Raw genomic sequence first — 27,518 nt, forward strand, 5'->3', positions numbered from 1 at the left:
TAGGTATGCTAAATGGTTTGAGTTCCTCCAGGAATACACTTTTGTCCTAAAGCACACATCAGATGCCTCAAACACAACTACTGATGCACTGAGTCATCGAGTGACCCTGCTCTCGATATGTCTGTCAATATCATGGGCTTCGACGGACTCAAAGAGGACTACTTCTTGCCTTGATTTTGTGGAACTCTACAAAGCCCTCGCTGATGGAGGACCCTCGATCGATGGGTTTCATCTTCAAGATGGTTATTTGTTTAAGGCAGCAAAGCTCTATATCCCACGGACATCAGTAAGAGATTTCTTCGTGCGGGAAGTATATGTAGGTGGCCTTTCCGGGCATTTCGGACGGGATAAGTCCATCGAAGAGGTGGAACGTCAATTCTTCTGTCCTAGCCTGAAAAGGGACGTTGCTAAAATCATTGGCCAATGTCGAACTTGCCAATTAGCCAAACACCGAAAATAGAACATTGGCCTATATACCCCTTTACCGGTACCAGATCGTCCTTGGCATGACATCAGTTTGAATTTTGTGCTTGGTCTTCTCCATAACTTCAGGAAACACGATTCCATTCTTGTAGTCGTGGGCCATTTTAAACTTTATCCCTTGTTCAACAACCTCTGATGCCTCCAAAGTAGCCAAACTCTTCTTCGATGAGATTGTCACACTCTATGACCTTCCAAACACCATCGTGTCCGACCGAGATGTCCGTTTCATGAGTTACTTCTGAAAAACTTTGTGGCACATGGTTGGTACAAAGCTCAAATTTTTCACTGCTTATCATCCACAAACTGACGATCAAACCAAAGTGGTAACCAAAGTCTTGGTAATCTCTTGCGGTGCCTTGTGGGCAAATACACTCGTAATTGGGATTCAATCCTTCCTACAGCACAGTTTGCATACAATAATTCAATATATACAATAATTCAATCAACAGGTCGGTCGGTATGAGTCCATTTGAGATCGTGTATGGTTATAAAGCTAGAAAACCTCTAGATCTCTTACCCATGTCACCCTATGTTCGAATTTCTAAGTCTGTACATGCATTTGCACAACACATTCATGAGTTGCATCAAAAAATCTACAAGTACATACATGCAAGTAATGCTCACTATAAACTGCAAGCTGATTTCCACGGATGTACTAAGAAATTTCAAACTAGGGATTATGTCATAATTCGTATTCGACCTGAACGGTTTTCTCATGGAACCGTTAAAAAATTGCAGGCTCGTAGTGCTGGGCCATGCAGGGTGTTGCACAGGGTTGGCACTAACGCCTGTCACCAACCTTCCATCTGATTTTGGCATTAGCCCAACTTTTAATGTTGAAGATTTAGTTGCTTACAAGGGCCCACCAACAATCCCTGATGACCCTTTTGCTGAGCCCTCTCCTAAGCCGGATGATTCCCCTATTACTGATCCCATACCAGCTTCGATTCCTTTACCTCTCCGCCGAGCATAAAAAGAGCACATTGATGCTATTTTAGACGATCAAACAATTTTTACCAGTGATGATGGCCTCCAACGCTTCTTGGTTCGTTGGCGAGGATAACCAGAGTCTGACTCCACATTGATCACACACGAGGAGTTTCAGTGGATTAACCCGGATTTATTGGAGTACTATCAGAGCTACACCAAGCCACGTTCGTCAAGGTCAATTTCTTCCCACCCGAGAGAGTTGGTGCGGACACTAGTAACAGATCGCCTGTCACTCGAGTCTACAGTCGCCGTAGGAGAATGGTTCAACCAGTTTCATTGTGGTTGGAGTGATTTTATTTTATTTGGGCTTATTAGGATATTTGTTATTTGATAGCCTTTAGGGGTTATTTTGGTATTTTGTTATCTTTGAGGGTCTTTGTGAGATTAATTTCTTTTTAGGAGCCTTTTTGCATTTTTTGGCTCTAATAAATATGTTGGACCGTACATAGTTTAAGGTATGTTATAAATAAAAATTTTGATTCCCTTTCTTTTAGCTTTGGTGTGAAATTCTAAGCTAGTGCTAAGTGTGAAGCCTAGTTCTCCTTCTCTCCTCCCTCCTCTCTCTTTCTTCTCTCTTCGCTTTTTTACCCTGCTGTCTGGCATCAATCTCTTTGCTCAACAATTCACTATATTGCTCAACAATTCACTATCTTCCAAAACCACTCCCCTGTCAATCACAGCACTCAAGTCAGCCTTGTCGAACAAGATCACAGGAAACTATTTCTTATTTGGTCACCATACAGGAAACTAAGGAACACTATTTAACAGTTTCACACTCGATCTCAAATAGGCTATTCATGTGGTATGATTCCCAAGTCCGCTGTGAGTATTCAGCCGTGACCACAATAAACTCCCCTGCTTTTAAGCTTCCCATTGACTAATTCATTACTGTGAACTATAAAAAATAAGATCAATAGCTATCTTAAGTACTTTCTCCTTGAAGATTCATTTGCATTCAATGAAAAAAGTAAAAATAAAAAATAGAGAAGACCTCATTTTGATTTTACTATACTCTCCCACAGGAGCAGGCATGAAACCTTACGAAGCTGCCAAAGTCTTAGCAGTTCCGTACAAATCCACTGGGCTCTGTTTTCCTGTCAAGCAAGCATCCATGTTGTTTCGTCAAGTCATCCTGCGATAGAACAACCATCCTGCAATAGAACTGGACACATTTTATAAATCCAACAAACAGGCTCACAGCTTTCCAAGTTCAATATAAAAAGTAAACATCTCGACTACTTTTTTAGAAACATCTCAAAAAAATGCAGTTAGCTCCTACCAAAATCACACCACAAAACCATGGAGAGGGCTTGATGATAAATAAACATTTTGCAACGGACAGAAGCCAATTGTTGCTACAATTTCAAGCATTTCAATTTGGATCAATACGAGCAAATAAGAGTCTAAAAAGTAGCAGAGCATAAGGGAAATATGTTGGTCTTGCAGAAATAATGAGGGGGTTTCAATTGATCCTATCCAGGGCTCTGTCTAGCATGGCTATAAACGTCTAAGATTACACTAGAAAAAAGGTAGGAATGTTAACAGCAAGCCTGCCTTCATAATATTACTACCATGCAGCTGATCTGACGTAAAAAACTGAGACCATGTCAGCTGCATGAGGGGTACATCCATTTCAAGATAGTAGAGGTCTCTCATTGGTATAAACAATTTTATGCAGGCCCAGACAAAGATGAGTTACCTGCATGTATCTCAAATGCAGGCTTCACCTGAAAAAGGTTATGAGAAAAAATGTTAAATTTTTTTATGAGAAAAATGTTACCTGCATGTACCTACTTCTATGGATTATGAGAAAAAATGTTAAATTTTTTGCTTTTCCTGTTTTCATTTTTTTCTCCACCACAGTGCTCTTATGTGTTAACAAACCAACACATGAAATCCCATCAAAGACATTAGGTGATCAAACAATGGAGCGAACTTGATTTATCATCAATCCTTTTCTACTAAAATGACAAATTACTTCCATATTGGAAACCCGTTGGGACACGCATTTTCACAAAATTTCCGGATAAAACCATTGCCAGCAGCTGTATTATAATAAAGCCAGGAGATGGTAGGCCAAGGAAAGGTGAAGAGGAAATGGGCTATACAGGTGAAGATGACAGAAGAACAGTAAGAAACTGAATCCAAGTCGCAAAATATTGGATATCTTGCTGTACCCATTGTACAAAGGACTGGCTCAGGTCATCATCTGATTGGTTCCTAGATATTTCACATTGTCGTATGAGGAAGGGATTAGCAAGAACAGGTGGGTTTTGAAACATGAGGAAAACAGAAACGGTCGTCAGCTGCAAAGATGTCAGAGGAGAAGACCCAACACAGTGGAGATGGTCTTCTAACTAACTAAACCAGTTTCCTCAAAGACCTGTTTGCAAAGATGAGTGGTAGAAAATAATTTTAAAAAGAAAATATTCCCTCTGTTAATGATCATGAAGAAACCTTTAATACAAATTTAAAGAAACTGGAAAGAGAAAAAGGTGTCCAATAACATAAAGAAGCAATGCTGCTAATGATCATTAGGAGCATTTGATACTATTGCTCCCAGAAAAATAAATAGCTGATAAAACAATTAATAAAACGCATGTTAGAGCTGTAGCAAAAGTAATGCTGGATACAATTCCTGTATGTGCCTCATTTCCACAGGGTACTTGCCACATGACATTTTTCGCATATCCAGCACCCAGATTTTTAAGTGTCCATGAACAGGACTCTGGTTGTAATTGTTTTGGTCTACAGCGTATGAACAAGTCTGGTCGGCCTATTTCGATCCTTGCATAACCACTGGAGTCAAGGGGCTGCAAATGAAATCAACTAATTAAAACTGTATGTTTCAAAACTTGCAGAACTGACTCTGGCAAATGTGATTGAAGTTTAAAATACCAGAAATTGTAGGGCAAAGAACACCAGTAAATAGAAAAATGGACAAACTATGCTTCAAAGTTTCAGTGGAAAATGACGAGCTAGTTCAGAGATTCTTCTTAAGGTTAACTATATGAAACTGGTGCGATACCTTCTATATGATTTAAAAAAGTTTAAGAGATCCCAATGCTATAAAAGGAGAAATATTCCCCGGATAAGGAGTGAAAGCCAAAGTGTCTAACTAGAGCTGGCCCCACTAATTTACATTTATTTAGGACCACTATTCTAATTTAAGTTTAAAGAATAGAAAACCTCATCATAAATATAATCTACACATTAGATTTACGTATGTTGAAATAACACTGATCACGGATTGTCTGCCCACTTGTTGCTGAGTTATTGAGTACAACATAATCAACATCCAGGTATTGTAAATGTAAAGACATGCATACATGGTAATACCCATTTCGCTACAATACTGTCAACCACCTCATTTGCTGGAAAAGTGCTTGACTTCATATGTGCAATCTGATACAGGAATTAAAGTAACTCAAATAAATTGCAATTACAAGTTTTCTCATGCATTCATCTCCATTTCTTATTTAATAGAAAGCTTATATTCTATGTGATTCAAACTTCTAATAAATATAATGATGAATCTAATATAAAAAGTTTCATAGGAGAAAACAAAACGAAGAACACATCAGACAGAAGTAAGAAGAGACGCATTGGTACCCTAAACAATGAATTACTCCAGCAACTTCAGACTCAGAAAGTCGGAAGTTCTACTCAATATAAGTCAGCGAGTTAGAAGTCACTGAAGCAATTCATTTGAATCCAAAGATCTTAGAGTCAGTAAAGAACACGAGAATAAGGTAGTTCAATTTTCAATCCTCATGGTTGGTTTGGTATTTCCCTAATAAATAAGATGGAGTCCAGATGTCATTTTCCAGTTTTAAGATGGGTAAAGGGGGCCCTGTGGAGATTTAAATCAAGTTTAGAATGATTCAAAAATCTTTACATGGGGGACGCCATAGGGATTTAACTTTGTAGCTTTTCTGTCTCACTCCTCAAAAAGTCGGACTTTCATTTCCCTGCTTCACGATATGAGGCCACACACACTCCCAACCACCCTCCCCACGTGCCTCTGATCACATTTTATATATTTTGATTGAAACAAATTTTTTTGCTTCATCTTTATGATGCTAACCATTGCATGAAGGTTGATAATGGACTTCATGTATAATTTTTCTAGTTTCTGTTATCCTTTGGCATCTTACAACCCAAGGCTTCAATAGTCACCCATATTACAATATATCAATGATTGGACTTGAGACAATTCTCCAACCAGTATTGAAAATTCAATACAACGCACCATCAAAACAATAATAAGCATGCCTTTTATACAGAAGAAATATCATATTCTCCAACTATATGCATACAATTAAGTTAAGAAGTTCATTAGTTGTACACGAAATGATGAGGAAGAAAACTCAACACATTTGGCATTGAGAGCTTCCTAGTTGTTGAATGTAACAAACTTTGAATAATTTAAGTTTGATATGTACATTATATGCATCCGCTAAACAATTCACCAATTTAAATTACAAATTTTAATTATATAAAATGCTAGTTTCAGCATACAACCCTAAATTGGACCAACCACACCTACCCAAGTTAGTTTAACATGTTAGATTGGACGTAGGTCAAATCAATTATTTAAACGATAGGATTAGAGGGTCCAGATTTTTGTCCGAGTTTAATTTCAGCTGAATCTTTATGAACAGTATCCAGTATTTTTTTGGATTACGAAGTTAAGATTGTTCAAGTGTTTTAGATTTTGTCAACTTCATACCAAGATGAAGTTCTTATATCCCAACTACAAATGTTCACTGGCCGGCTGACGTTTCCCACCCACTCAAGCCCCAAGCCTTGTTGGGAGGCTTGGACCACGATTTTAGGCCCGTAGGCAACCCAAACATGGCCGGATTCGGGCTTAGAGATGAAATTTTGGCCCAAGCTAGCCTGACCTAGAATTTCTTTTAGCCCTGGGTTTTTATGATTAAACTCCTTGGTTTGTTGGTATGTAAACTTACCGGGCAAAGATCTACAATCTTACGGTACTTTATTTTAGTTATCTAGTATTCAAACTGCTGTTGGTAATATCTAGTTATTCATATTTAGCATTTTTTATTTTTTTAATTAATATCATTATTTTTTAAATTGGGAAAAATGGTCTGAAAGCTTGAAGCCCTGTCCAAAGTCCGAAGTTCAAGTAAGAGCCAGACTTGGACCTAGAAAATAGGCACAAAGGTCAAGCTAAGCTAGGCCGAGAATTATGTAAAATATATCAACCTTTGGGGAAAATCCGGCCTAACCCTAGTTTCACCTAGCCTATGAACGAAGTCTAATTTCAACTCCTAAGTCATGCGGTGCCTATTATTTTGTGGAGGGGCTCATAGTCAAGGTGGGAATGGTCTATGTAAAAATTTGGATAAGGAACATGCTCTTGTTTATATATATATATATATATATATATATATATATATATATATATATTGAACTTTGTACGTTTTCGTAGGTGAACGTCATTTGATGAACTTTAATTTATCATACTTTTTCTTGCTCAACTTACAAGGTTTCGGGCACATAAAGCCTGCTTTAAGAGGGATTCAAGATCATCTTCATCTAAGAATTGGGTGATTCAAGATCCATGAAATCAAAGTGGGATAACCTGGCGCCATTTCCAACCGGACAAGGGGAATGGAAATGCGGGCGGACAATCGTTGTGCACCTTTGTAAAGTAAACACTAAACACTATTGAGTTAAATGAGTAAACGTCTAATCCTTCATGCAATCCTAATGCATTGTACATGTACAACTTACATACCACTAACTACATATTTCTAAGCCAATTATATGCCAAGGAAAGCAAATGATGCAATTATCCTTAATTTGCTCAAACATTCTTTTGTTTTAGACGTAAAGAGCTCTAGTGATATAGGTATCCAAAAATCTGCACAAACAAAAAAGTTTAGAATGAATATATATGGAAAATAAAGAAATTACTTAGTGTTTCAAATAAACATAATTCATTCTTGAGGCAGTTAAAATGGCTCATTAAATGTTAATGCATTACCTTTGATACATGTTAATGCATTATCTTAAGTACTTTCTCCTTGAAGATTCGTTTGCATTCAATGAACAAAGTAAAAAGAAAAAATAGAGAAGACTTCATTCTGATTTTACTATACTCTCCCACAGGAGCAGGCATGAAACCTTACGAAGCTGCCAAAATCTTAGCAGTTCCGTATAAATCCGTTGGGCTCTGTTTTCCTGTCAAGCAAGCATCCATGTTGTTTCATCAAGTCGTCCTGCGATAGAACAACCATCCTGAAATAGAACTTGGACATATTTTATAAATCCAACGAACAGGCTCACAGCTTTCCAAGTTCAGTATAAAAAGTAAACATCTCGACTACTTTTTTAGAAACATCTCAAAAAAATGCAGTTAGCTCCTACCAAAATCACACCACAAAACCATGGAGAGGGTCTGATGATAAATAAACATTTTCCAACGGACGGAAGCCAATTGTAGTTGCCACAATTTCAAGCAAATCAATTTGGATCACTACGAGCAAATAAGAGTTTAAAAAGTAGCAGAAACAATGAGGGGGTTTCAATTGATCCTATCCAGGGCTCTGTCTAGCATGTCTATAAAAGTCTAAGATTACACTAGAAAAAGGGTAGGAATGTTAACAGCAAGCCTGCCTTCATAATATTACTACCATGCAGCTGATCTGACGTAAAAAACTGAGACCATGTCAGCTGCATGAGGGGTACATCCATTTCAAGATAGTAGAGGTCTCTCATTGGGATACACAATTTTATTCAGGCCCAGACAAAGATGAGTTACCTGCATGTATCTCAAATGCAGGCTTCACCTGAAAAAATGTTATGAGAAAAAAATGTTAAAATTTTTATGAGAAAAAATGTTACCTGCATGCATCTACTTCTATGGATTATGAGAAAAAATGTTTATTTTTTTGCTTTTCCTGTTTTCATTTTTTTCTCCACCACAGTGTTCTCTTATATGTTAACAAACCAACACATGAAATCCCATCAAAGACATTAGGTGATCAAACAATGGAACGAACTCGATTGATCATCAATCTTTTTCTACTAAAATGACAAATTACTTCCATATTGGAAACCCGTTGGGACATGCATTTTCACAAAATTTCTAGATAAAACCATTGCCAGCAGCTGTATTATAATAAAGCCAGGAGATAGGAGGCCAAGGAAAGGTGAAGAGGAAATGGGTTATACAGGTGAAGATGACAGAAGAACAGTAAGAAACTGAATCCAAGTTGCAAAATATTGGATATCTTGCTGTACCCATTGTACAAAGGAGTGGCTCAGGTCATCATCTGATAGGTTCCTATATATTTCACATAGCAGTATTAGGAAGGGATTAGCAAGAACAGGTGGGTTTTGAAATATGAGGATAATAGAAACGGTTGTCAGCTGCAAAGATGTCAGAGGAGAAGACCCAACACAGTGGAGATGGTCTTCTAACTAACTAAACCAGTTTCCTCAAAGACCTGTTTGCAAAGATGAGTGGTAGAAAATAATTTTAAAAAAAAATATTCCCTCTGTTAATGATCATGAAGAAACCTTTAATACAAATTTAAAGTAACTGGAAAGAGAAAAGGGCGTCCGATAACATAAAAAAGCAATGCTGCTAATGATCATTAGGAGCATTTGATACTATTGCTCCCAGAAAAATAAATAGCTGATAAAACAATTAATAAAACGCACGTTAGTGCTGTAGCAAAAGTAATGCTGGATACAATTCCTGTATGTGCCTCATTTCCACAGGGTACTTGCCACATGACATTTTTCGCATATCCAGCAGCCAGGTTTTTAAGTGTCCATGAACAGGACTCTGGTTGTAATTGTTTTGGTCTACAGCGTATGAACAAGTCTGGTCGGCCTATTTCGATCCTTGCACAACCACTGGAGTCAAGGGGCTGCAAATGAAATCAACTAATTAAAACTGTATGTTTCAAAACTTGCAGAACTGACTCTGGCAAATGTGATTGAAGTTTAAACTACCAGAAATTGTAGGGCAGAGAACACTAGTAAATAGAAAAATGGACAAACTATGCTTCAAAGTTTAAGTGGAAAATTACAAGAGCTAGTTCAGAGATTCTTCTTAAGGTTAACTATACGAAACTGGTGCGATACCTTCTATATGATTTGGAAAAGTTTAAGAGATCCCAATGCTATAAAAGGAGAAATATTCCCTGGATAAGGAGTGAAAGCCAAATTGTCTAACTAGAGCTGGCCCCACTAATATTCATTTATTTAGGACCAAGTGTTATTGAATCCAAGGTACAACATAATCAATATCCAGGTATTGTAAATGTAAAGACATGCATACATGGTAATACCCATTTTGCTATAATACTGTCAACCACCTCATTTGCTGGAAAAGCGCTTGACTTCGTATGTGCAATCTGACACAGGAATTACAGTAACTCAAATAAATTGCAATTACAAGTTTTCTCATGCATTCATCTCCATTTCTTATTTAATAGAAAGCTTATATTCTATGTGATTCAAACTTCTAATAAAAATGATGATGAATCTAATATAAAAAGTTTCATAGGAGAAAACAAAAAGAAGAACACATCAGAAAGAAGTAAGAAGAGAGGCATTGGTACCCTAAACAATGAATTACTCCAGCAACTTAAGACTCAGAAAGTCGGAAGTTCTACTCAATATAAGTCAGCGAGTTAGAAGTCACTGAAGCAATTCATTTGAATCCAAAGATCTTAAAGTCAATAAAGAACACGAGAATAAGGTAGTTCAATTTTCAATCCTCATGGTTGGTTTGGTATTTCCCTAATAAATAAGATGGAGTCCAGATGTCATTTTCCAGTTTTAAGATGGGTAAAGGGGGCCCCGTGGAGATTTAAATCAAGTTTAGAATGATTCAAAAATCTTTACATGGGGGACGCCATAGGGATTTAACTTTGTAGCTTTTCTGTCTCACTCCTCAAAAAGTCGGACTTCCATTTCCCTGCTTCACGATATGAGGCCACACACTCCCAACCACCCTCCCCACGTGCCTCTGATCACATTTTATATATTTTGATTGAAACAAAATTTTTTGCTTCATCTTTATGATGCTAACCATTGCATGAAGGTTGATAATGGACTTCATGTATAAGTTTTCTAGTTTCTGTTATCCTTTGGCATCTTACAACCCAAGGCTTCAATAGTCACCCATATTACAATATATCAATGATTGGACTTGAGACAATTCTCCGACTAGTATTGAAAATTCAATACAACGCACCATCAAAACAATAATAAGCATGCCTTTTATACAGAAGAATATCATATTCTCCAACTATATGCATAAAATTAAGCTAAGAAGTTCATTAGTTGTACACGAAATGATGAGGAAAAAAACTCAACACATTTGGCATTGAGAGCTTCCTAGTTGTTGAATGTCACAAACTTTGAATAATTTAAGTTTGATAATGTACATTATATGCATCTGCTAAACAATTCACCAATTAAAATTACAAATTTTAATTATATAAAATGCTAGTTTCAGCATACAACCACCAAAACTATATAAACAAATTCTTCAATAACATGAAACACTCCAAAGTAACGTGTCGTAACTTTTTTGTTTTTTTCTTAAACTCACCGGATATCTAGCATGCAGCGGTAACTGAATAACAGTTTCATGGTTCTCCAACAAGTCATTCCTAATATCCATGTGAATTTCAACAATTGATCTGTTGGACAGAGCTGGAGTAATTCCAGATTCGAGTCTCCAAAAACAGCAGCATCAAGAAAGGCTGTTTAAGGGGGGGAGGGAGGGGGGGGTGGAAGTTGTCAACACTTAGCGAAGGAGTAAATCAATTGGCTTTGCTGCTAGAATATGATAAGCTTTCAATAATCACTGCTTCACAAGAGTGAGAATCAAGCCACTTCATACCATCTGATTGGTTAACAAATGTCAAGGCGGAAACCACATGTCGATGAGAACCTTCACCGCTCAGATGCCGGTGCAGGTCTGCAAGTCCAAGCACATTCATATCATTAGCCAGCCCTCTACACAAGTCACCTGTACCGAATTCTTGAGCTAAAAAATCATGAAAATCCGATTCAAGCAGGCTATTGCGGTGATCAAAATAAGAGCTGGCAAGGTAAGCTTGAGAGCATGGCAAACAGCCAAAGATTCTCCCATCACCGCTTCCCACATTGCTCACCTGACATTAAATTTAGTATATGGAAATATAAGTATTAATAATTTATAATGAAAACAATGGCAAAAAACAATGATAACAGAAAATTATGTGACCAAAATTATATAGCAAAAAAGATACAATGAATATACAGACAACACATATATCCTGCACGACAACACTCGAAGACGAGTTCTTTGAAAAAATTATTATCTTACCTCATTATAATAAAAACAATACAAAACAATGTTAGGAGACTCAGGTGCAGCCCATAATGCAAATCATAAGTTTTCATGCTAACCTGGTCAGAAGACAAAGCAGCGGCATGACATGCCCAATTGCTGGTTAAGATCAAGTGGAAGAAGAGGCCAAATATCATCAGCCATTGGGCCTTATGTTGGCATTGCATGTCCATATACTAGTGGTTACACTTCCCAGTGGAACTGCGAAGGAGAACAAGGACCGGGCATTAATGAGAATCTCCAATTAATCCATGTATATGATTATGCGAGTCCCAGACAACTCGCCAAGCATTGAGATTACATCAATCCGGAGGGGAAAAGATGAAAATTTTGAGAATTAGTTGGTTGATTTTTAAGGGAGATAAATAAATAAGTTTGGGGATTTAACGCAGTAGCAACTAAAAACTAAAGAAAAACACAAGAACACCAGATCCCTTGCATTCCAACAAATCAGGGTCAGGAAAAAAAAAGTTTCTATACCTGCGAGTAAAATTTCCCGAAAAATTTCGAAGATTCCTCACGAAAAGAGGAGCAGATCGAATCCTGTTGAGCGGAAAAGGGTTTCAAACTACCCTCGCTGAGGAGATTTGGGATCGCATAGAGAGAAGCGCTGGATGAGCTATGAGAGAGAGAGAGAGAGAGATTGACGGTGGGGAGTCAAGGGTTCAGAGAGAGCGAGAGAGAGAAAGAGAGAGAGGCGAGAGCCGGAGCCGTCGCCATCGCAGGCTCGTTGCGGTTGATATCGGGCATCATACACTGAGGAAACTTATTTCTGAGTTTTATATCACAGAGGGCTTAAATGTTAAAGTTGCGCTGAATTGACATCTAACGCCACGACAGAAGACGGAACCTATCTCTAATTTTTATATGGTAGAGGGCTTAGGTATAAGAGTACAAAAAAAATCAGTTTTAACACGTCCGTTTGTGAGCACGCCCCTTGCTCGTATGTCCCAAAAAATTCTTGAAATTATCAAGATTTTAGTATGAACAATCGTCGTTGTTTATCAGTATAATGAAATAAAACTATTTTTATCCCCAAAGCTGATGTGAACATGATAGTTTATTATTATTTAATTACTCTTAAATAAAAATGCATATAATCTAATACAAGATGATATTGATAATGGTGTTAGAGCTTGGTTCTCACATAGAAAACCTGGTTCTGCCCCTTGCCAAGTGGTGCTTTAATAGCTCATGTTATCGGCTAATGTCGTCAAGAAATTTGTTTCCAGCAGTCAGTCCCAATCAATATCTTGCCTTCATCTAGTCTTATAAAGATTTTTCTGCAAGAAGAATAAGTGCCACGAATGCTCAAAAGCTTAACTCTTAATTATATGATAGTATTTGCACATTTTAAATACTTCCTCTTTGAGATTGATCATGGCTTAGACCGATCGGAGTGCCTTGACTTCCTCAAGACGTCAAGGAGGGCCACAGGAGAGGAGATCGACGCCACATCAATTGGGGCGACAACACACTAGAGGAATGGAGAGAGGAAAAGAGGTGGTAGAGGACTGGTGGTGCCAGTCTTCCATGACCGGAAGGCCATCGATCGACCACAGCAATGTTTGCAGCCAAACGATGCTCGAAAAGGAAGAAGAACAAAGACAAAATTCCAAAACAAAATCGAGAAGCGCGTGAGCAATTAGATTTAGGAATGGGCTGTTCTGGGCCATGCCCCAGCACAAGAGGTCGGGCCACATCCAGAACCCTTCAAGTCGTCATTGGACTAGGCCTATTGTTAGCTCGGGAGGCCTATGGATGGGGCCTCAAGGGTTTCTTTTTGAATAATGACATCAAATTAGCTGCTGAGAAAATTTTTGCAAAGTGGATGGATGCATTGCAATATGGAGAACCAATAGATGGATTCTCCATCGGATGATATCACGCCCCCGCCTCTACGGGGCACGTGCGGCACCTAGTGCCTACGTGGGGGCTATATGAGGGGAGAACACGGGGCTCTCCTGCCAGATATTGTCCGGTTCCGGAGCTCGCACGTGTGCCGCACGCACCACTCAGACTTCTCTTCGGTTTTGTTTTCCACCCAAAATGCATCTGTAGGATTTGGAGACACCCGCCTCATGTGCCCAGGCTCTAGAACGAGTCTTTCCGATGTGAGACTATTGGGCCTCACACTCTTTCCACCATCGGACAAGAGCCGTCCTCGGCTCTGATACCAAATGTCACGCCCCCGCCTCCGCGGGGCACGTGCGACACCCAGTGCCCACGTGGAGGTCACATGAGGGAAGAACACGGGGCTCACTTCTCAGATATTGTCCGGTTCCAGAGCCCGTATACGTGCCGCACGCACCGCTCAGATCCCTTCCCGATTTTGTTTTCTACCCAAAATGCGCCTGCCGGATTTGGAGACACCCGCCTCATATGCCCAGACTCTGGAACAAGTCTTTCTGATGTGGAACTATTGGGCCTCACAGATGACGCCAAGCTATAAATTCATGCTTACAAGAAACATTGACTCTAGTAAAAAAGGCAGTTAAGTAATTGTTCATTTTACAAAATTTCAAAGAAACAAGCAGGCATTTAAAAGAAATGGCAATATGAAAGTGCAGTTTTTGTGCATAGAAACTAGTTATTCTCAAAAACAACTTCTCAGAGTCATACTGCAAGAACAAAGCACTTATCTCACAGTTCTCTCTCACGACTGGATTACTCGATTGTTTCTTCTAGAACCATTTTACCCATTGAAAGCTTCCATTTCACCAGACTTCCTGAAGTCTGAACATGCCTTCACAGGAAAGTTTCGCCAGAAGAGTGTTCAATTCAAAATTCCAAGCAAAATGTTCAATTCAAAATCCAAGTAATGGAAATGCATTCCAGCAGATCATTTGTCTCCGTAGGAAACCAAGCAAGTGTTCAGTGGACCTGAACCTGAATCCTGCATCCCACAAACCCTGCACCTGAATACATATCTAGTGAGGGAAAAACTGCAAAAGGTAAGGGTGGACCAAAGCCAACAGAACTTTGATCTGCTTGTTAGTATCACACTCTGCTCTCAGCATGCACTGGGGAGAGGTTCCAGGTTCAAAGGCAGAAAATGACATTGCCACAATTTTTCTCAAAATGAGTACAATCTAATTTCAACACAATGAAAAACATAAATAGCCAAAGTGAAAAAACAATTAGAAAAATGATATTTTTAGCAGCAGGTTCCTACTTATTCTGGATGGTTATTTGCAAATAAAACATGAACCTATTTCAGTCTGAATGCCATACTCTGGGTTTATCATCTGCAAACAGATCCAGATATTTGGTTTCAACAGATTGTAAAAAAGCTCTCTCGGAAGCAACTTCAGAAATTGGCTTTCATACAACATACAAAAGGCTAAACTTCATAGCAGCAGGAATTAACAAGATAGAGGATGCTACAACAGCTCCAAATAAATGATGCGAAATTGAATATGCTGCACTCAGCTGTGGCTTCTTCAGAGGCAGATGCGGTGATAATGGACGGTTTTAAACAACTTCAGTGGATTCAGATAAGACTCGACTTGCATGGAGGGCTCCGCTTCCATGTGAAGAATTCATTGGCTGTGAAGTTCCCAAATAGAAAGCAAATCCGCAAGGAGACCTAGTGAAAGTTCTGTAGACCCCAAGTTGCTCAAGGATTGGAACTGACCAACAAAACGAACCTGTATGACAATATCCAGAACTGGTGCCTGTGAAAGGATTTGAGACAATTGAATGCAGCATGAAGTTAGCACCATAATGAAGCAACTATAAACACATAGTACCATCAGAACTCAAGAAACCTAGTAAATATTAATAGCATAAGCTCAGATGCAAGACATAGGCGGCTAGCTGATATCAATAGGAATAGCTGAACTAGCGAACCTCTTAATTAAAACAAGTTTGTCACAGATGCATGGCTAGCAACCATAGACTTTTTTTTTAAGTCTGTGCGGAGGAATACAAGGTGAGTTGCTTCCTCGCAGAGATTTGCACCAACAAGGATATTTCAAGGAACAATTGAAACAAGAGTTATAGACCGAAACATTAAATGCGTGCTTAAACAACATGTTAATAATTAACTAACAGGTGGTATAGATGACATGAAGATCCCTTGATTGCATCATCCAGTGCTGTAAAAGGAAATTACATCCTCATGTTTTACTCAGCCGAATTTCAGAGACTGGTATACTTTTGCCTTGCAAGAGCATTTTCAGATCCTCTGTTTTGTTATTCTGATCTTAGTGTTTCCAGATCCTGCAAAGCTCTAATCTTCCACATCCCCCCTCTTCCTATAACTTCTCTGTAATTTTACTTTCTTAATAAAGCTGGGTGGCTGTTTCGCTGCTCCATCAAAAAATGATAATGAGGATATGTCTTAAAGCCATGAAAATGAACCGACGAAACAAAACGAAGAAAAAAGCTAGAAAATAAGGACTTTGTGAAGCTATTATCCTTGTATATAGTCGTAATCTGGAGTCACTAATGCATAAACAATGCAAAAATGGAACTAGGATATATACGTGTGCATGCAATTATGTACAGAACTTGAAGGTTACCTGAAGAATGGATGTAGGAGTGGCATCGAATTCCCTTTTCACAGCATTTGTATGGTTTCGGAATCAATACGTATGAAAGGTATGTGAGCAATCTTTGGCCAATCAGCTCCTCCTCTTTGGCATCGGTCCTTCAACAAACGGCATCCTTCTATGTGTAGTTCTTTGAGCGTAGTAGACAGGCCATTCCCCGGCAGTGAGCTAACCTTAGGGCAGGTGAATATATCTAACTTCTTGATAGAGGGAAAATTTGCCAAAGAAGTAGGTAGGCTTTCAAGGTTCTGGCACTCATCAATCCGCAGCTCTTGAAGGGATGTCAGTTGCTGGAACCATAGCTCCTGTTCCCTTGTAAAGTTGGCCATACCATGACACGCATAAATATGCATCCCCTGAAGTGAGGGGAGGCTTCCCAACAGAATCCACAGATTTTGAAGTAGGACCGTGTCGTCTATGGTGAGACCATTAAGAGTTCGCAGTCCCTGCTCCTCGTGGAGCTGCACAGGTTCTGATGACTCGATGAGCTTAGGACATGCTGTGAGTTCTAAGCTTTCAAGAGTAGTAAGGAACTGTAACCCACCCCCAACTAACCTCATCTCCCGGCAATTCCAAAGTTCCAAATGTTTGAGAGCACTCAAATGTGATAAACAAAGAGATACTTGGGCTTGGTAATCCTTGATCCGTAGGTTGGTGAGAGAGGTGAGACCCTGCAAACATCCGGGCAGTGCATTGCCGAAGTCACCACAATATTCGATGCGGAGCTCTACAACCGATGAGGACAGGAAGAGGAGGGGAACTTTCCTTAGCTTGTAGCAACCTTGGAGGTGGAATATACGGAGGCGAGGTATAAATTGTGCGCCATCTGCTTCCAACCACTCCTCCCATTCCTTCAAGTTATCAAATGATAGTACCTCGAGGGATGGAAATGCCACATTAGTGTCACCATAAATTTCACGACCAATTCGTTTTACGGCAGGCATGTTATTAATAGAAAGTTCCTTGAGGAAAGGCAGCTGCCCTAGCGGTGGCAGACTCTCCAACCTGCCGCAAGAATCTAGAGAAATAAATTCTAGGTTGGTGAGAAACTTGCTTTCCACCATCCAAGTTGGAAATCTGGTACCGCCATAGCCCTTGATCCTCAGCTCTTTAAGACTGGGATGTGGTTGGAGGCCTTCAAATATCTCCTTCTCCGCATCAGGAAGTCTTCTTGGATCTAAATTCTTTACTAAATGCAATGCAGTTAGGTGTTCTTTGTCTTTCAACATCGCCTCCATGGCCTCCTCCTTACTATTGACATTCTCAAGATTCTTGATCGCAAGCCGTCTCCGAAGATTTCTCAAGCCCTTCAACTCTCCAATCTCATGTCGCTTCTTCTTCGTGACTTGGAATTCCTCTAATTCTTGAAGGTTGGTAAGATCTCCAATCCCAGCAATTAGAGAAATTGTGTCCGCTTCTCCATATAAATGCCGCAAGTTGATTAATTTGCTCATGTCTTCGGGTAACCTTTTAAGGTGGCAGGATCGAATCCTCAGAACTTGAAGATGGCAAAGCCTACCAAATGATTTGGGCAGCTGTTTGATCTTAGTGCAGGAGACATCTAAGTACCTTAGATGTGATAACCCACTGATAGCATCCGGTAGCTTCTTCAGCTTTACCTGACTGTAAGATAAATCCAAGACACGCAGGCTTTTTGATTGTTTTAACATGCCGTCAAGAAAAATGGAAAATCTTTCTGAATCATAATCACCAAAGAATAAAATAGACCGTAGGTTTTGAAGTCTACACGTGTCCGTAATTGCATCCATTCTATCAGTTCTCAGAGTCAGGTGGCGAATTGTCTCTGGAATTTCTCCCTTCTCATCGCTGATGACCAAACATTCATCCAACGAAACATAAACTGCCAATTCTCTTATCAGACCATGCATCACATACTTGTCAGTCGGAGTTGGTAGAAAGAAGTACCTGCTAGTTAATTCGTCAAATACCTGACCCCCGATGTCCTCCATTCTCATTCTTACTCGACTCTTGTTCTGGATAAAACCTTGAGCCATCCACATCTGGACTAACCGATCTTTTTCGAAAACATAGCTCCTGGGAAATATGGAACAGTAAGCGAAGCATTGCTTTAAATTTGCATTCAAGTGTTCGTAACTTAAAGCTAGAGATGGAAGGATATTATCTAAAACATATTCATGTTCCCACCACTCACTTTCTAAGATCATCTTCCAGTAATCCTCATCCAGTTTGGAGTTCAATAAACTTCCCAGTACCTTCCCAGCTAGAGGTAAACCATGTAGTTTTTCAGATATTTTTCTTCCTATTGTTTGCAATTTTTCCCTTCGCTCTTCCTCCAGAATTTTTTCACCGAACGCACAATGTTCGAAAAGTATCCAGTAGTCATCTTCTTGTAGGCTCTTCAATTCTATCGGGTCCATCGTGCCCGTAACTTCTGCTACTACTGGACTCTGTGTTGTCACCAGAACCATGCTTCCCTTCGCTCCAGATGTTAAGGCACCACGGAGTTCCCTCCACTTGCTACCTGTCTCATCCCACACATCATCAAGGACAAACAAAAACCTCTGGTTCCTCGTAGCATCTCCAACTTTCCCTAGAATGCCATCCAAACTAATATCGTCCGGGAGTCGGTCGTGCACCGAGTCATATGCCAGCTCTTTAGAAATCCGCTTGACATCAAAATTGTCAGACACATAGACCCACTTCCTCAGCTCAAAATGCCTTGCTACTCTTTCATCATTATAAATAAGTTGAGCCAGAGCAGTCTTGCCAACACCCCCAATGCCTACTATAGGGAGAACACCAAGACTCGGGTAGCTACTACTCCCAGCCCCACTTTTGATGCTAGAATCCGGTTCATCAGCTAAATGCAACAACACATCTAATATCATGTCTCTCTCTCTGTCTCTCCCAACCACAATGTCCTGGATAATCGAGCTGGTCTCTCTGGTCACACTCCTCTGCTGTGAGTTGTAGTCCTTTAATTGTTCTTCCATACAATTGATATCAAGATAAATCTTTTCAAGATTTCCCGCAAGATTTTTCAAATTTTTCAGGTCATCGTCGGACATTATAAAATGCTTGAGAAGCTTAACAGCGGGGGATACGAAGTCGCTCACCTTGCTCTTGCTGTGCAGCTTATCATGAAGCTCCTTGAATTCAAACTCATCCAGCATGTCGTCAGCCTCGTAGGCAGCATCTTTGAGTTGCCTCAGCCATGCAGCCAGAGCTGGGTCCCTGATCGGCCTCCCCTCCGCTGCCTGGATCACGGCTCGGATACGAGGAAGCCTGGCCTTTACATCTTCCGCCATAGCCTTCGCACCCGTGAGCAGATCATATTGGTCGTCCAAATGCAGCGAAACCTTCTCAGCCAGTTTATTTACGACGCAGGTTGCAAACCATCCTCCGACTATCATTCCGATCATCCCCATATCCATATTGGAGGACACTCCGGTAGTCTTGCTCTCCGTGACCTGAGGACCAGAAGCTTGCTCGTTCGGCCTTGTTCCTAGCTTGCAATTTTAAGCGGTGTGATTAAACCTATTGACAAGGTGCATCAATTGAAGACCGCGTGCTCACGGAAAAGAAAGAAGACCTCGTCTGCCAGTGCATCAATTGAATAAAATATAGCATTTTTAGCAATAAAATAAAATAAAATATAGCGCGTTAGGTACGAAAATATCGCAACTGGACAAATGCATATTTTGGAGATGACGTTAGACTCAAGTTGCAAGTTTACAATGTCAATCTAATACGGTGCGCGTCTGCCACTGCATCAATTGAATGAAATACAGCGCGTTAGGTACGAAAATCTAGCAGCTGTTCTCCTTGATGTTGAACAACACTATTACCTAGAAAGGTTGCCATGAGAGGAATCAGTTGCTATTGAACTTCTTCCGCAGTGGGGACCTAGCCATCTCCTTTTCTTTTCTCTGTTACGATATTATATGCTTTGGTTTCGGCATCTCTCCCCCAACTTGCGCCTATTCAGGATGGAGAAAAAAGTCTTGTCATGCTGATCAACTTGGACAACGACATGAAAGAATATGGCTAATCATACACAAACCATATTTTGAATTGCTGTGTTAGATATATGTTCAGATTTTTTACATATTTTATTTTATGATTGATATGGATGTATTTTAAGTAGATTGGTTTACTAAACCCGATTTTATCAAAAAAAAATTTACCCATTTGGCAGTTTTTATAAACCCTTTTTTTTTTCTCCCTCTATTCCTATTGAATGTGCTGTTCACGAAGAAGTCCAAGGCTCAACGCAAGTGCAAGTCATTATTGAAGCACGAAAATTAGATTTGGATGAGATAGACATTGTGGAGGATGTAATTATGGTAAACATAGAAAATAATTGGTGCAAGCCACTGGTTCTTCTTCCACGTGAAGATGTGATAGGACAAAATAGGCCATCACTGTCACGTTAGATGTACAATAATGGAGGACATCTTACAAAGATAAAAGCCAGCCACAGGCACATAATAGAAGTATATGAACCCGATTTCATAATTTATGCCAGCCTTATCTCTTAAGGGGTCCACATGAATTCTAAAATAATGATCTGGTATAGCATTAAAATAGCGAGGTATAAGGCGATTGGTGGTTGGTCACCGGCAGGGCACAATGATCCCATTTTGGTGACCCACGAGATAGAGAGCAGGGGGTGGGAAGAAGAGGGGAAGGGCATTTGAAGTCGAAAAGTTTCGTCCGCATGCTTGAGTTAGACTTTCATGGCCTGTGCAAGATTAGACTTTTATGGTATGAACGGTGCAATGCAGTGGATCCGAACTCACCATCACCATGGTTTAGTTATCTATAAATAGGGGTTGTACCTTCCGTAAAAGAGAAGGATTCACCTTCGTTTGCACAAATCCACCGATTGAATTGTGCAATAGCTGATTTGAGACCAATGCAGATAGATGAATAAAGGAGTTTGGAGTGCTTTGAAAACTCTAGAGGGTGCAAAGCTGCTGCAAGCATTGGCTTTCATACATCATACATGAGGTTAAACTTAATAGCGGGAGCCAAGAGGATTAGAGATGTCATAGAAGCTCTTAAAATATGATGGGAAATAGAATACTGCGCACTCAGCTGTGGCTTCTTCAGATGCAGATGAGGTGTCAGCGAATGGTTTGAAACAAACTTTGGTGGACTCGAGAAAGACCCGGCTTGCATGCAGGGCTCAACTTCCAAGTGATGAAGTCTTTTGGCTGGGGGGTCCAAGTGGAGAGAAGAACCATAATCCAGTAACGGTTTAATTTGCAGCTCCCAGGTTGCTTCAAGCATTGTGGCGGCCTATGAAACCCATGCACGCCAGGGCATCCTGAACAGGCGCAAGTAAGAAGGCCTGGAAAGATCAAACACAATATGCTGTCAGCACATTGAAGCAACTACGCACATCTGCGAACCCTTTTGAAGGGACATTGCTACTACTAAAGCAAAAGATCTATATCAAAGATCAAGGTGCATAGGATGTGAATTGAATATGCAATCCTACTAGAATACAAGAAAACTAGATCCAAGCTTGGTGGAAGATAGCAGCAGAAGCGGAGGCAAGACGTAAGAGACTGCAAACTAGATGCAGTAAGAACCATGAAACTATGCACCCTTTCAAAGATGGGATTGTTGTATGATCGTGGTGCCGAGCGAGAGAGATTGCTGGAGGGCTCAATAGTTGGCTGCTTGGCCGTGCACATTGGCGACGCGCTTGAAACTATGCCAGAAGGCTTGGGTCGTGCTTAGGATTCCAATCCAACATCGAGTATGACCCGAAAAAACAAAGATGAAGAAATCATTGTGCCGAAGAGTGTCCAACGGGGAGCTCTCCGATGTCTAAGTCAGAGCGACACTCAAAGAATAGTGGAGGTTGAGAGAGCGGCAGGATGATGGTTTGCCAGAGCTTACCTGAAAAACCCCCTTGGGATTGAATCGTACAGGGTGAGCGCCGGTGCTTGTCGTCACAGAATTTAGGCTCGTAGGTTGGTTGTATTTGGCAGGCTATTGCGTGTGCCGGAATCATATGTAGTTGTTTTGCATGTGCGTTATGCCCCATGCATCTCACATGTGTAGTTTGGGAAATCAATTGCGATAATGGTCGAGGTGCTGTCAGATGTGGAAAGATTTCGAAATTCAAAGAGCTCCTCGCAGGCTTTTAAGCTTGCCACGTGGCTAGCCTGGTTGGCCGATTGGAGGCTTCATGGAAGGTTTTGATTGGCCAATCCTCCACGTCTACTATGATTGGTTCCGAGGTGTATTAGGGTTCAACCATTTTGTTCCAAAACTATCAGGTTGGTCTAGTTCCACTATGCTCTATAATAAATCATATGCAGATTAATGACATAGTTCACTTATAAAAGATGCTGCCATACTCATTTTCGGGGATAATCTAGCTATTTTGCAAGTAAGGCGTTCTTTTATATCTTTCTGGTCATCTAGCTATTTTGTCACAGAAAATCTCTTCTAAACTTCTTCCATGGAATGGTTGGTCTACCTTGTGTTTAGATTTTTTTTTTTTTTTTTTAATGTAATGCAATAGCTGAATGATCTCTCATGAATCATGATAATGCTCATCTGAATGGTCATGATAATCTTTCTCCTTCTTGACTATCATGGTTTACATAATTTGATATATGCAGCATGAGAGTAAGATGGATTTCCCTTGTTTTTGTTTTGTTTGTGAATACTGAATTTTCCAGTAATAGCTTCTTCATATAATATTCTAACCGCTGGCTGGCACCCCAGAGCTCCCCTCAGGAATGGCTGAAAGTCCTGCGATTGGTGCAGCTGGAACATCTACCCCTGGTGCTCAAATTGGTATCCTGCGTAGTGCTCTTATTAGAAGTTGCAAGCACCATGCATGGCAAGCTGAAAGAGCATCATCTGCTGCCCCATATTATCTTGATGATTACTCTGATGGTAATCATTCCTAGCCTTGTATCTTCTTGATCTTGTTTAAATCATGTGGAAAACTTAGTATTTGGTAGTTATTGTAAGAAAAGGATAAATTCTTCAGAGTTCATTCTTTTATGCCAATCAGTTCCAACTTTTGGACCACAATTGGGCCAATAGTACTGGAGCTAACATAACCCAACTTGACCTACTTAAATTAACTATTTTCCCTCAAAAATTCATGATTCGCATGACCGTGCGGCCTCCGTTCTCCCGTTCCCTCACGAATTGGGAGAACTTCGCTATATTTGAGGCTTACCCAACTCCGACCTAGCAAAAGAGAGACAAGAAAGGTATTAAAAAAATAAAGGAACTGTGATTCTAGAATACAGATTGGGAAATGAGGATGATTTTTAATTGGCTTTTTTTTATATATACAAAGCTGTGATTTTAAGTCGATGGTCCCTGGGAAAACGGTCTCTAGAGGAGCCCGAGGTAGACAGCATTCTTCAAGATTAAGTAGTCCTGCCTTAATAAGATAATTTCATAAAGTAATACGATATGTTTTAGCAAGACTATAGTTTTATAATCAAGATTTCATACTTTCTGAATTATTCAAATGCTCAAAATATTAACCAACAAATCATAATTCGAGAGCCATAACTATGACCGAGCTTATCCATGTGATAGGCTTGAAAACCATATTTAACGCCCATGGTGCAAGTTTAGAGCCACATTTATAACTTGGTCCAATATGAAAGTACGTTAGCAAAAATTGCATGTCAAAGTATAATCTCACTAAAAAGTCAAATTGTAATCAAAATGAAAGTCAAAAAATACAAGGAGATCCAAATATATTATCGCATTCCAGTCAGATAACTAGTTTAAATCCACTTCAAAATATACATAAAATTTCCAGTATGCCATAATCACAAGAAGAAGTCTCTCTACAGAGAATAGAATGGATCTCTTAGGGTTCTCACCGGAGATCGACTTTCCACAAAAAATACTAGTTCTCATCCTTTTATACTCTTGTGTGAAAATTATACATTGACCTTTGTGATGGTCCTCTCTATTCTTTTGAACTTGGCCTGATAAAACATGGGCCAACAAGGTTCGATGGTCTTCGGACCACTCGATGGACCAATACTCACTCCTACGAATTCATAAGCCTCCAAGTTTCCGGACCAGCGCGTTTCATGCAGATGGAGAGACATGCATTACTTTAATAAAGTGGCAAGGGGTCGCACCATATGATCTAAAGTTCTTCTTAAGATCTTACTTTTATTATTTGATATTTTCCATTAAACTTGTCTTAGCCCTATCATTATTATTCATAATACTTTAGTACATATTTTTATCGATGAAGATAGTAGGCTATTAGAGATGATATGTATGAAACCAAGAGTCAATCGAAAAAAAAAGAACCATAATATAAGATTCACAAAATATCAAGAAAGGATTTTTTGTCTTTTTGAACTAATTTTTGAGTAGCTGGAGAACCAACCCAAACTAACTCAATTCTGATCAAGTTGTGTTAGCTCCAATACTATTGGCCCAATTGTGGTCCAAAAGATGGACGTTCTTTTACTGGAGAGCGTCCGGCGTTGAACTCTCCAATGGCTAAGTCAGAGCAACACTCAGAGAATAGTAGAGGTTGAGCTAGAGAGTGATAGAACGATGGTCTGCCAAAGCTCTAGAACACTTACCTAAAAGCCCCTCTTGAGATTGAATTGTACAGGTGAGGGCCGGTGCTTGTCGCCGGAGAATTTGGGCTCCTAGGTTGGTCATCTTTGGCAGGTTGTTGCATGTGCTGGAATCATGTGTGGTTGTTTTGCTTGTGCGTTATGCCCCATGCATCTCACACGCATAGTTTGGAAAACCACTCACGATAATGGCCAAGGTGCTACGGTGCTACCATCTCGCATCTGCCTCTGGTGCTCAAATTGGTATCCTGCATAGTGCTTTTATTAGAAGCTGCAAGCACCATGCATGGCAAGCTGAAAGAGTATCATCTGCAGCCTCATATTATCTTCATGATTACTCTGATGGTAATCACTCCTAGCCTTGTATCGTCTTTGATGACCCAAAGATTGATTTAAAGATTGATTTTGATGATCACAAAACCTTGAAGTATAAATACTAATGTTTGTGTTGCAAGAAGAAAGACAATTTGTTTTGCAAGGAACATAGCAAGTTGGAAAAATACAAGAAGGCCTCAAAAGCTCTCAAGAAAAGTTAGAAGAAAGCTACAATTTATTGGCCCAAGTTTCAAGTTCAAAGGATTTAAGTTGGAGGAGCAAATTCAAAGAAAGATTCAAAAGAATAGTCCTCGAGTCGACTCCTGGAAGTTCAGAGTCGACTCTGGCACTCTGGAGTTTCAAGGAACAGTGCTCGAGTCGACTCCAGAACTTTACGAGTCGACTCCGACTGAAAACAGACAAAAAATAGAGAGTTAATTTTCAGTGCTACAATGCTCGAGTCGACTCCCAGGTCGACTCCTGCTCGAGTCGACTCCCAGGTCAGCTCCAGGACTGCAAACAGACAAAACAGAAAGTTGATTTTCAGCAGAGTCGACTCCTACTTCAGCCGAGTCGACTCCAGCACGCTGGGAGGCGTAACGGCTAGTTTTTTCTTGATTCCAACGGCTCTATTTTTGTCTCTAACGGCTAGATTTTTGTTTGCACTCCCTCTAAAGCTATAAAATCAAGAGGAGAGCTAGGGAAGAGGGTATGGAAGTGGGAGAAAACATTTAGGAAAGAGATTTGAAAGAGATTACAAGAAAAATCTCCCATAAGCACAAAAGGGCCATTCAAAGTAAAATAGAGAGAAGAAGAGCATCCAAGTGAATCCCAAAGCTTCCTCTCCATCCGTGTGCTGCCTCGGGGATCCTCTACTTCGTACAAAATCAGAAGAGGGGCAAGTGAAGAAGAAGCCGAGTTCCTCCATCTACAAATTAGTTTGAGGGCTTCTTCTCTTTTCTTTACTTATTTACATTTGCTATATTTGCTTATTTGAGAAGCTTGTATTTGATTTAAACTCTTGTTCTAATATCTTGTAACTTGATTCAATCAAGGGATTGAATCAAGGGGTTAAGGTTTGTTGGTGAGCCTTTGGGAAAAACCAACCGGGTTGATTGTGAACCCGGAAAACAATCATTGTAAGGTTGTGGTTGGTGAGCCTTTGGAAAAACCAACTGGGTTGGATTGTGAGCCCGTGAAAACAATCGGTAGGTTCTAGTCGGTGAGCCTGTGAAAACCGACCGAGTTCGTTGTGATCTCGCAAAACAACAAGTTGGGTTGTGAGCTTGTAAAACAACCGACTGTAATCTAAGGGATTATAGTGAAATTCCCAAGAGGTCTTGGGGAGTGGATGTAGGTGCTGGGGTGCACCGAACCACTATACATCTTTGTGTTTGTGATGCCTTATCTCTTGTATTTCATGCCTTCCATTCATGCTTGATTGTGTAATATCTCTAGCTTTGTTTTCTATAGAGTTATAAGTGATTTGCTTAGCTTCCACTCCATTCTTACCATACACATAGATTAAAATTGATCATACAACTATAAGTTGTTTTTAGATCAATTGCACCCTAAAGCCATAGTATAATTGCTCTAGCTTAATCTTCCACTACTTTACTTGTAATTGCCTAGAGCTTAAGTAAATAACATCTTATTATTCCGCTGCATTCTATTCAAAGTAAAAATTAGGGAACATAATTTTTAGAAAACCCAATTCACCCCCCCTCTTGGGTTGTCACCTTGGGCAACAAGTGGTATCAGAGCAGGTGCTCTTTTATTAATTATAGTCTTAACCGACAAGAGCCAAAGATCATGACAACTCAAATAGATAGTTTTTTAGGAGAGGGACAGTTAATTGATAGGCCTCCACTATTTAATGGCATAAACTACACATATTGAAAAGCACGCATGCGCATTTTTATTCAATCACAAAACTATTATTTATGGAAAATCATAATAAATGACCTTCACACACTCTCTCAAACTATTAATGAAAAGGACTTAGCACAATTGAATGCTAATGCTATGAACATATTATATTGTGCTATTCATGAAACGAAGTTTAATGAAATTTCTGCATGCTTATCTGCTATGGAGATCTGGGATACTTTAGAAAATATTTATGATAAATCTCAGATTAGCTCACATGTGCTTCAATTGCGTACTAACAATGAGATTGCAGAATCCTCCACAGTAGCC

The 27,518-nt window shown here is 39.8% G+C and overlaps 1 protein-coding gene and 1 pseudogene across 3 annotated transcripts in view; both read right to left on the bottom strand.

Annotated features, from left to right (window-relative positions):
* The window catches only part of LOC103707381 (putative disease resistance protein RGA4), a 66,421-nt pseudogene extending 54,393 nt beyond the window's left edge, over nucleotides 1-12,028 (bottom strand). The window contains exon 1 of the transcript XR_016413136.1: nucleotides 11,923-12,028. The product of XR_016413136.1 is annotated as a putative disease resistance protein RGA4 (transcript). The remainder of the gene's footprint in view (nucleotides 1-11,922) is intronic.
* Nucleotides 12,029-14,992: 2,964 nt separating this feature from the next.
* On the bottom strand, nucleotides 14,993-22,257 carry LOC103711166 (putative disease resistance protein RGA4). Of its 2 annotated transcripts, XM_089930657.1 has the most exons (5): nucleotides 22,017-22,257; nucleotides 21,498-21,705; nucleotides 20,250-20,381; nucleotides 16,390-19,998; nucleotides 14,993-15,540 (listed from the first exon to the last, which is right to left on the bottom strand). In XM_089930657.1, exon 4 carries the CDS (start codon nucleotides 19,833-19,835, stop codon nucleotides 16,428-16,430), a length of 3,408 nt encoding a protein of 1,135 aa, XP_089786783.1. In that variant the 5' UTR covers nucleotides 19,836-19,998; nucleotides 20,250-20,381; nucleotides 21,498-21,705; nucleotides 22,017-22,257; the 3' UTR covers nucleotides 14,993-15,540; nucleotides 16,390-16,427. The 2 variants fall into 2 exon arrangements, with proteins under 2 accessions (XP_089786783.1, XP_089786782.1); XM_089930656.1 differs by lacking the exons at nucleotides 20,250-20,381; nucleotides 21,498-21,705; nucleotides 22,017-22,257 and having other exon boundaries at nucleotides 14,993-16,174; nucleotides 16,390-19,968.
* Nucleotides 22,258-27,518: the final 5,261 nt, after the last annotated feature.

Source organism: Phoenix dactylifera, chromosome 1 (assembly GCF_051530095.1).
Source record: "Phoenix dactylifera cultivar Ajwa chromosome 1, Ajwa_hap1_PhDact_Kaust_v1.1, whole genome shotgun sequence".
Lineage (NCBI taxonomy): Eukaryota > Viridiplantae > Streptophyta > Magnoliopsida > Arecales > Arecaceae > Phoenix > Phoenix dactylifera.

Coding starts and splice junctions, on each gene's coding strand:
- LOC103711166 (XM_089930657.1), bottom strand. CDS start 19,835: ATGGATATGGGGATGATCGGAATGATAGTCGGAGGATGGTTTGCAACC.